Source organism: Apus apus, chromosome 12 (genome assembly GCF_020740795.1).
Source record: "Apus apus isolate bApuApu2 chromosome 12, bApuApu2.pri.cur, whole genome shotgun sequence".
NCBI classification, from domain to species: domain Eukaryota; kingdom Metazoa; phylum Chordata; class Aves; order Apodiformes; family Apodidae; genus Apus; species Apus apus.
The window spans coordinates 1-10,507 of NC_067293.1; the positions used below are offsets into that span (position 1 = coordinate 1).

The 10,507-nt window shown below is 59.1% G+C and overlaps 1 protein-coding gene across 1 annotated transcript; it reads right to left on the bottom strand.

Moving 5' to 3' along the window:
- Positions 1-4,138: 4,138 nt before the first annotated feature.
- On the bottom strand, positions 4,139-8,490 carry LOC127389463 (40S ribosomal protein S4). The gene is made up of 7 exons (XM_051629936.1): positions 8,426-8,490; positions 8,141-8,218; positions 7,424-7,604; positions 6,891-6,988; positions 5,658-5,829; positions 4,903-5,060; positions 4,139-4,297 (listed from the first exon to the last, which is right to left on the bottom strand). The coding sequence occupies exons 1-7, from the start codon at positions 8,426-8,428 to the stop codon at positions 4,196-4,198; spliced, it is 792 nt and encodes a 263-aa protein (XP_051485896.1). The 5' UTR covers positions 8,429-8,490; the 3' UTR covers positions 4,139-4,195.
- Between the last annotated feature and the right edge of the window lie 2,017 nt (positions 8,491-10,507).

Genomic DNA, 10,507 nt, shown 5'->3' on the forward strand with positions numbered 1-10,507 from the left:
CTCCTTTCAAAGGGAGCTGCTGTGACAGCACAGGGCACATAAGCACCTCTTCATCTTTAACTGTTGGTTATCAATGGGAGAGGTCAGGGGTCCCCAGAGTCCTACACTGGCAATTGCATTAACTCTGCAGCTTTCCTTAAGAGAAAACAGCTACTCAGTGGAAGCAGTGTTGCTTCATATGCCCATGAAAAGGAACATCAGCAATCCTAGGGTTTTGGTCCAGGAAAAGAGAATTCAAACAGAAAAATAAAAGCTGTCTGTTCTACTACCTGTCACAGCACCATGCTCACAAATCACTATTGAAAGAAATATTAAAAGACATTTGTAAACACATCAAACTAGAAAGGAAGCACCAATTTTAAGATAGCCAAATATCCACTCTAAATCACACCACTTCAGAAAACATCAAGTTGCTCCAATTAAATGGAACAAGATAACAGGAATTTTGCTAAGTAAAAACTAGACTTCTTTCCTGCTGCATTTCAAAAGAAGCAGCAAACACAAGCTTAAACATGGAAAGCATGCAGGAGTTTGAGCACCAGTCTACAGTAACTCTTTTTAGCCTGTCTGAACCAGATTTTGGTCATCCTCAAGAGTCAGGGAAGCAAACGTTTCTTAGTTTGCCTAGAGACTAACAGAAGGGCTTGAAGTCATTGCATCACTACAAGCCAGCAAACAGTTTAAAACAGCTGAAGCTTCTGTTTATTTATCCAATGTACAGCTATCAGCCGGGTCCAGAGATGCCAAAAGCAGAAGTTTCACATGTTCACAACTCCCCCACGTTAAGGGGACAGAGTCTTGAGCACAAAGCCTGATCTGACAAGCTGTTGTGAGCCCACCTGCTGATGAGGATGCCAACTGGAGGGTGTTTGCTTAACAAGTGTACTGACCACATCAGGACAAAGGGGAAAGAGTTGAAATCCCAGCAGGACCAGGTCTAGGATTTAACCTCACTGAACACCACGGTGTATTGCAGGGGCTCAATGTCATCCAAAGCACAAGCAGCATTTTTCTCCTCACCAGTAAATTCAGAACAGTTCTGCCCTTGGGGAGATGACAGTCCCAAGGCTTCCCACCCTCCCTCTCTATCCTTAGTGCCTGTTTCCTTCTGAGAGGCATATGGTGGCCACTGACCAGTGCAGGACACACTGGGAGTACTGCATGGGTAGACCTAGATGATGGTTGGTGGATTTAGGTTATGGTTGGACTCTATGCTCTTCAAGGTCTTTTCCAACCAGGATGATTCTGTGACTCTGTGGGGAGCAGCTGACCATACATCACACCAACAACTTCTGCCCTCTGTGAAACAAGAAGCTCAACATGAAGTTATTCAGTGCAATTGCTGACCCTGGGAGATGGAGCAAGACAGCAAGGGGAAAGGAACAGGCCACCATATACTTGAAGATCTGCTTTGACTCAAGTGTAAATCAATAATCAGCTTCATGCACACACCGGCCCTTGCATGAATGCAGACTGTTTTGATGTAGAGGCCTGCCTCTGTGACCTTTCAGTTTTCCTTCCAGAAATCTTTTTGCTTATAAGGCACTAAGACTGCTTACACTCGTGTGTTTTTAGATTTTCAGGACAATTTGATCTTTGATAGAGCTCCTTTACAAGCCTGCAATAGCTTCACACCACACACATTCCTGCTTCCCAGCCAGAGAAAGCCGGGGGAGCCCAGAGATATCCCTGGTAGCCATTTACATTTGCATTGTCCCTAAACATCATCCTCCAGTTTGTGTTAACCCTTAATAAACCGATTAACTCGTGCAGTGAACACTGGTCTTGGAGGCAATTTCTGAGCGTGGGGGGTGCATCCTCACTCCCGCCCTAAACCCGGCCCCGCACCGCCCTTCCTCTGTGAGAGGCAGCGCCGCGAGTGACCCTCGGGCTGGTTCACAAACCCCTCCACGTCGCGGGGCGGTCCCGGAAGGACCAGACAGCCCCGGTACCGGCTCGCGACACCGGGTCCCGGAGATGGCGTCAGAGCGGGCGCGCGAGGCCTCTCTGGAGGGCGCGGCTGGCCCCGCCCCCGCGTGCGTGTCCCGCGTGCGTGTCCCGCGTGCGTGTCCCGCGTGCGTGTCCCGCGTGCGTGTCCCGCGTGCGTGTCCCGCGTGCGTGTCCCCGCTTTTCTCTTCGTTCCAACCGCGTTCCCCGTTTAGCTCCTTTCCTGCCCAGCGCTGCCCGCGCGGAGCAGCCTGTGATCTATCGATGATCCTGGGATCGACCGATGTTCCCGGAACCACAGATCCCGGGATCCCCGGAGGAGCCTGGGGCCGATGACTGCGCTGCGTGGGTTGCTGTTCCCGGGCCGGACAGACCCGCAGCAGCGCCATTCGCCGCAACCTGGAGTTAATTCCGATGGGAGCCCGGTCGACTCTCCAAGTCGAGACCTCGGTGCTACGGGCCACTCGTGCTTTTTTGGGAAAGACAAACTTTCCTACTTAAGTGTCCCAGACTGAAGGCTACACAGGACAGAGGGGGACGCAGCCACGGGACAACATGCCATCCACACTCCAATGAAGGAAAAAAAACCAAGTAGAAATACCGGCTTCCACCAGGCACTGGGCTCCCCGCGTGGGCGCACCCCCCTTCCCGCAGGCAGCAGCCCGGAGGACTGGAAAGCCAAGGGAGAAGAGTGAGGAGCAGAGAGAGAGAGAGAACGGGCAAAAGGAAAAGGTCGGAGAGGTAGAGAAATCCGGAACAGGGACGAGGGGCCCTGCGGAGAAGGGGGAGCAAGAAAAAGGCGAGTTCTTGTGCTTTACCTTCCTCTGCTCCTCCATCTGCAGCCGCAGCAGCTCCAGCAGCCGGTCATCGCTCCGGGAGAGACAATCCTTGCTAGCCACATCCTGGGGGCACGTGGAGATCTGGAGATCCCTCTGGAGGGCTTTGGGGTCCTAGAGGAAGTCCTAGGGGGGGATTTTGGGCCCTGGAGGGCATCCACTTGGGGAATTTGGGGTCTGGTGGGGGAATTCCGAGTGCTGAGAGGAGCCCAGAGGGATATTTGGGGTGCTGGGGCTATGCCCGAGAGGGATTTGTGGTCCTGAGTGGTGGGAATGGGATGGACACAGACAACAGGTATTTGGGGTCCTGAAGTGAGTCCAGAAAGACATCCTGATGGCATGGGCACCCTAAAACGACCTCGGGGGCAGGGGCACATGTGCAGGGTTGTTGGGATGGGGTGACCATCTTGGGTATAGGGGGCTGTTTTGAGGAGACCCAGATGCCTGGGTTCCTCCAGTGAAGTGGACACCCCATATCTACCAGGACTGCCTGTATCCCAAAACTACATTTTGGGCTTTAGGTGGGGGATTTACACATAGGAGTGTATCAGGATGAGGGAATTCCTAAACCCCTCAAATCCATCCTGGGAGGGTGGTTGAGGGGCTGCTCCAGCCAGGATGCCTGGGTCCCCCCAAGGGAAGGGGGGGGCAGGATGGCCTGGCAGGATGTGGGGCTGCTGTCAGGCTTGTAGTTCCCCAGATCCTTCTTCCAGCCCTTCTTGTAGATGGGGGTCACATTTGCTAACCTCCCTGGTGCACCAGGACTGCTCATGGATCATGGCAAGTGTCTGGGTGAGCACCTCCACAGCTCCCTCAGAATCCTTGGGGACAGAAAAACATCTCCTGCCCCGGTGGGGCTCATGGATGCTGTGCCAGCAGCTTCTGCCCTGGCTGGAGCTCCTGAGGAAGATGGGCAATGTACCTCTCACTCCTGCAGCACAAGCAGAGGCAAAAGCACCAGCTTCTCCCATCTTCCTCGAGGTGACCACAGCAGGGCCAGGCAACTGCCCCACACAGCACACACTGCAGCTCTGCTGCTCACAGCCCAGCACATCGTAGGGAGATCCTGGGCAAGGCTGTGGCTGCAATCCAGGGACCCGGGCAACAGAACAATAGGACCTGGCACAAAGCACAGATGTGATGGCAGCAGAAACACCTGCAGTGCCTCAGGACCCCGGCTCCCCTGGCTGGAGAGCCATCACTCCTTGCCTTTGAGGAAGATTGCTCTGGCAGCTGCTCAGACCGCCAGGAGTCTCTCCAGATCTGCAGGCCCCCTGGAGAGCAGCGCAGCTTCACCTTGGTTTGGCCCAGCTCCCCCCAGCCTGGAGATGCCCCCCAGCCAGTCACACAAGCCATTTGGTAAAACGGTTTAATTAACAGACTGACAGGACTGCAGTGGCCTGAGCTGGAGTTCACCCGCTGCTCTGCTTGGCTGCCAGTCTCTTGTCCCTCTCCTCAGCAATGGTCAGGCGGATGCCCTTTCCACGGGGCAGGGAGATCCACGGCTTGTTGCCCTGCAGCAAGGGAGAAGAAGCCACCTCACGTCATGGATCCCTGACAGGTAGAGCTCTCCCTCAGAGGGAAAAAGCAGCAGAAGCCAGCTCCTGCTGGGTCATGTACACATGGCCATGGAACTGGCCTAGTAGAAGCCCCTCAGAAAGGTGCCAAAGCTGTACAGGCCAACATCTACCTCTTTCAGTCACACCCAGGAAGAAAGCACTTCAGTCAAAACCCAAAACACTGCACGTTTCCAATCCAGACAAGACAGCCCATCAGGGATGGCAAGACAGCACAGGCATTGGGCAGAGAGGCCACTCTTCAGTCAGAGCAGCTGCCCAGGCCCCCTCAAGATCTGAGTACTGCTCAGCTCCAGGCTCTCAGATTTAAAAAACACAAAGGGCCGCTTCTTCAAAACATCCCCGCACTCCTAAATTTACACGTGCTTCCCATTCCCAGAGTGGGCAGAACCACACAGAACAGAGCCAGATCTGATGCCAGCAAAGGGAGCTTCACCATGTGGGAAGGCACCTACCCACAGAAGACACCAATGCCTCCCTGCTCCAGCCAGCAGCCCCCAGCAGCAGGAGAGCCCACCCGCCTCGTGTCTGCACAGGCTTACTTTGCCAATAACGAAGATGTTGGAGAGCCTGGTGGCAAAGCTATTGCCATTGGCGTCCTTCACATGAACCACGTCAAACGACCCGGGGTGTCTCTCCCGGTTGGTGATCACACCAATACGACCCAAGTTGGCACCGCCGGTCACCATACAGAGATTACCTGGGGTGAAGGAAGATGGGTGTGACAAGAGTTAAGCACCGGGTGCCATAGTGAAGCCCTTCTGCTAGGGGTTTTTGAAGAGCACCACTGAAGATGGGCAGGGACACAGCCGCAGTGGCCCACAGAGCAGCACCTGGTGACATGTCCCACAGGAACCCTGGCACACCCTGAGGAGCCCAACAGCTCTCTGGCCCCAAGGCCCTACCACATTGCTCGTGTCAGCACCAAGGAGGCATTCCAGTACTATTTGTCCTGACACTGCTTGTGATTCTGCAACTGAAACCTTCTGATACAGAAAAGAGCCAGCAATCTCCTGATGGCTGTCCAGAGCGTTCTGCTCACAGGACCATGAGAGCCGGGCTCAAGCAACCTGTCCACCAGCTCACTGCTTCTCCCTGGTGCATACTTGCTCTTGAAATCGCCCCAAGTCCCTACACCAAATGTCTCCTACTGCTGGCACATGGGAGGAACCCCTGCTCCAAGTCCAGGTAGATGTCCCAAGGAAACAACCCCTTTCCCAAACCTTTTGTAATTAACTTCCCCACTGCTCTCTAGGGTGGGGAAAATTAAGTGTTCTACAGGGGACACATGACTTACCTGTGTCAAACTTGATGAAATCTGTGATCTTGCCTGTCTCCAGGTCAATTTGGACCGTATCATTCACCTTGATGAGGGGGTCTGGATAGCGGATGGTGCGGGCATCGTGGGTGACCAGATGAGGGATTCCTTTGGTGCCCACAAAGATCTTCCTCACCTTGCACAGCTTGTACTGCAAACAAAACCCAGTGCTGCTCAGCTGAGGCAGTGAGCAACACCATGGACATAGGGACTCCTGTCCCAGCCACAGCAGGCCTCAGACCACAAAATACAGATGCTCCAGGGCTCACAACAGGAGCCCAGACAGCAACTCGCCCAGCTCCTAGCCCTGGCAATGCCTCCTCAGGCTGCCACCCAACTATGCCACAGCCCTGCTGCAGAACTCCTGCCCACCCTGGGCTTCAACCCCACAAGCACTGGCTGCATTTTATCCAGAATGCCTATGCTAGGGCCAGTTCCTCATTTTGCCCTTGAAGCCTGTCGTTACACAGCCAAGGCAGAGGCTGCATTTCTCCAGGACCCAAGAGTTATCTGTCTTCCTCCTCCAGGGCACCTAGGCTTCCCTTCTGCCTTCCACCCCCAAGTCCTTCACAGCCACTTTGGGACTCGTGGATCAGCATACTGGTAGCCAGAGGTAAAGGCACATCATGGGCAGGCAGAGGCCCCGAGTGCAGCTGGCTCTCCCTCAGCACCACTGCACAGCCTGCCCTCGAGGGACAGCAAAGGGGGCACAGACTCACAGCTTGGACACACAGACATGCCTGGGCTAAGGCATGTCCAGGAGCCACTCCCTGACACCCAGGGCCAGAGGGCAGTTTTGTAAACACTTCCATAAAAGAACCAAGGAGATCAAGGCTTCTGCACCAGAGGCAGAACCATGTTTCTGATCACTGCTGGTTTGCAGAGCCCTGCGCTGTGACGCATCACGCCACAGCAGAACCACGCCCGCCCCAAAACTTCCTCAGAAGGTAACCCAGCCCAAGCTAATAGCAGTTGTTGAAAGCACCAGACAATGCACCTGCAATCATCTGAGAGTTGCTCTCATGCCACCAGAAGACCTCCAACCACCAAAGACTTCATATTCCAACCCCTACAACCCTGATCTTCTCAAGGGTGGCATGGACTCAGCTCTCAGGTTAAGAGAGCCAACAGCTCCTGTTCACGAGCAGCCAAGGAGGAGCCACAGCCCTGACCAAAGACAGCTGGGCCCATGCTTATGCTGCAGCCCCTCACCTTGGCCTCTTCAGGTGTGATGCGGTGAACAGCAAAGCGGCCCTTGGTGTCGTACACCAGGCGGAAATGCTCGCCTGTCTTCTCAATGCTGATGACATCTGAGTCCAGAGAGGGAAACAAAACAGCAGCTGTTACCAGCTACACCTAGCAGGGTAACTCAGCATGAAGGTCATGTTTGAAAAGCACTAGGGATTGCTGAACAATGCTTCAGGTGTGGCATGAGGTTGGGATCTCCTCCTGACCCCAGGCTCACATCTTTTACTGTGATACAGTGCAAATTAGTAAGAACTGCCAAAGGCTGAAATGTGAACAGCAACTTATGCATATGTGAGCAAGCAGTTATAGGCTACTGATCTCTGGCTTATTCATTGCAGTGCACAGCTCCAACCTAAATAACAATTGCTTATACTTACCTTTTCTTCAACTCCACAGGGAAAGCACGTTTTCCCCCAAATTTTGCCAGCCTCACCAAACATCCCCACTCAGGGCAGCAGAACTGCCTGAGGTATGTGCCCCAGCCCTCCTCAGCTCACCCATGAAGCCTGCAGGGTAGGTGATGTCTGTGCGGACTTTGCCATCTATCTTGATGAACCTCTGCATACAGATCTTCTTGACCTCATCTCCTGTCAGGGCATACTTCAGCCTGTTCCGCAGGAAGATGATGAGTGGAAGACACTCCCTCAGCTTGTGAGGGCCTGTAGATGGACGGGGTGCCTGCAAACAGAAGCGTCCTGCTGGGTACTCAAGCACAACAGCAGCATTGGCTGTTGCCCGGGACTTGCTATGGCCTCAACTGCTCTCGCAGCAGCACCCAAGGACAGCTGCGTGGAGTCAAACTGCTAAGCAGGCAGTGACAGGGTGCAGGTATCTTTTCTAGATATTCACAGCATCTTTTCCCTAAGTATCAGAAAACACTGCCCCGACACAGTACAACCATCTAGTAATCCACCCCAGTGAAGGAAAAACACACCCACCAGGTTAAAAGAGAGCAGCCAACTACACCACTGCCACAACCCTTGCAAACGGGGAAAAGACGAAAGCTGCTCACAAAGCCCCTAACAGCAGGCACCCGTGCTGCCCTGCACTGTCCCACTGCCCCAGCTCGCCGCCCCCCCCGAGCAGCGCACCTGAGCCCGCCCGCAGATCCCGCCGGGCCCCGCACACCCGTCACGAGACCGCGCGGCAGCCGCTGCTGCTGCGAGCAGCCGGGACCCGCACCCACCCCCGTCCCCACTCCGGCCCGCACTCACGAAGACGCCCGTCAGCTTGTCCAGCATCCAGTGCTTGGGCGCAGCCACGCGCTTCAGGTGCTTCTTGGGGCCGCGGGCCTACGGGACGAGATGAGAGGCGTTACGGGCCTCCAGGCCTCGTTCCCCCCAGCCGCCCCCTCCGGCCACCCCCGGCTCCCGCCGCCGCCCCGGCCCTGGCGGCGGGCTCCTTCCCACGCCCCTGGACGCGGCGGCTGCGGCGGCAACCCGCGGCGAGCGAGGGATGGTGGCGGATGGCGGCGGGGAGCAGCCGCGCCGCGGTCTCACCATGGCTGCGCTCCGCCGGGAAAGGGCCGCGGCTTCCGGCCCGCCGCTGGTATCCGAGGGGCGCGGCAGCCGGGCCGCGGGGCGCCCCCTACGGGCGCGGAGGCTCCATCGCCGCCCGCTGGCGGGACAGGCGGGGGCGGGGGGCTCCCCGCGGGACCGGCCCTCCCCGCGTGTCCTGCCGTGTCCTGCCGTGTCCTGCCGGCCTGCTGCCCACGGCAGGGACGGGGATCTGGTCCTCGCTGCAGGCGGCCTCAACGGGGACACTCCGCTCCCGGCAATAGGCGGCAGTGCCGATGGGATCATGGGGCGGTGGGGTCGTGGGGAGGGTGACCGGATCCCTCCCGTCCTTCGCCGGTGCCAAGGGACAGCCCCACATGTGTTGCCCCCCATGCGGTATGGGAGAGAGTGTGTGCATGTCAGAAATTGCACTATCCCTTCAGCCTCCGGGCCCGGGGGGCTAGTAGACCCCGGGTACCCCGGGAGCCGAGCCGGGGGAGGAGGGGGGTACGTGTGTGCCGGGCCACGGCTCTTACTTCGCCAACGGAGCCTCCCGGGGTGGAGCTGGGAAGCCACGCAGGCCCCGAGCCCGACCCCGGGCCTGAGTGCCCACTCCACAAGGCAGCCCGGGGGCCAGCGGTCTCTGGCTGGGCTTCTCGGGGGGCGGGCGTGGCCCCTCGGGGGGCACTAGCCCCGCGCCGGGCAGCCCAGTGGAGCGGCCCCTCGCAGCGCCGGGAGTATCCTCGGCGGTGACACGACGGGGACACCGCGCAGGTGGCACCGCTGGCGCCAGCATGAAGCCGGGAGGAGGCAGAGGGCCAGGAACGCGGGAGGGGAGGAGACAGAGCCGCCTCTGTCCCCCGGCCGGTTTTGCAGGGTCCCCCTTGTGTCCCCCTCCCAGCCCCAGCGCTGAGCTGGACAGGGAAAGGGGCACAGCCGGGGGGACAAAGGTCTTTCCAGATTTTATTAGACAGCAGCTTGAGACCTCCGCCTCCCTGCCCAGCGACGCGGCTCCGCGCTGGGGGCGGACAGAGGAGCCCATCTCCCGTCCAGTCCCGAGGGCGGCCCCTTCCTACGCTCGGCCGGGCTTCCAGCTCTGTCCGCACCCCACTCGCAGCGCTGGCCTTCCTCCCCGCGTGGGGCAGCCGGGGAGCAAACCGCGCCCAGCGGCACCGGACAGCAGGTCCCCGCCAGCACAACACGGGAACCTCCCCGCCCCAGCCCAGGCTCAGGAGCCGGCGGGCAGGTCCACGGGGAAGTCGAACTCGTGGTGGCCGAGCCAGAGCTCCGGCAGCGCGTCCGCCCTGTCGAGGCCGAGCTCCAGCACCAGCGCCCGTAGCACCTCCTCGTCCACCGGGTCCGAGTCGATGATGCCGGGGCCGGCGCCCAGGGGGGTCCTGCTTCCCGCGCCCCGTGTCCCCCGGCCCCAGCAGGGCGGTGAGCCGGGCTGCCGGGGGAGCCGGACCCCCGCCTTGGCGCGGTGGGGGCTGGTCAGCTTCTGTTGGTGCATGCTGGCCAGGAGGTGGGGACCCTCCTGCAGAGCCAAGGGGGCGGCGGGGGCCGGCGGACCCCCGCCCTGGGGCGGCCGGCAGCTCCCCGGCCCCGGCGGGGCAGCGTAGGGTGGCCGCCCCGTCGCGGCCACTGCTGCCCCGGAGGGATGACCGTAGCGAGCTCATCTCCTCCGGGCCCTGCGGGGACGAAGCAGCGCTCCGCTGGCAGCGGATGCCCGTCGGCCCGGTCCGGCGGGGTCCCCAGCCAGGAGAGGCTGGAGCGGGGCGGGGAGCGGCCCCGCTCCTCGAGCGGTTCCTCTCCCGCGCGGCCTGAGCCGCCGCCGCCGCCGGATTTATAGCAGCCCCGGTGCGGCCGGGCCGCTGGGAAAGGTGCAGCGGAGCGGGGCTGGCGGAGCGGACGGGCTGGCCGGGAGGGATGGGACCGGGCAGGACGGCACCCGAGGGCGGTGCCGGCCCCGCCGGCCCCAGGCTGGCCCCCAGTGCCACCGCCTTCTTGAAGGGTCCGTCCGTGTCCTTCCCATTCGGGCTGGGACTCGCCATATCACCCCATCCAGGCTGGCACCTCCCATGCTTC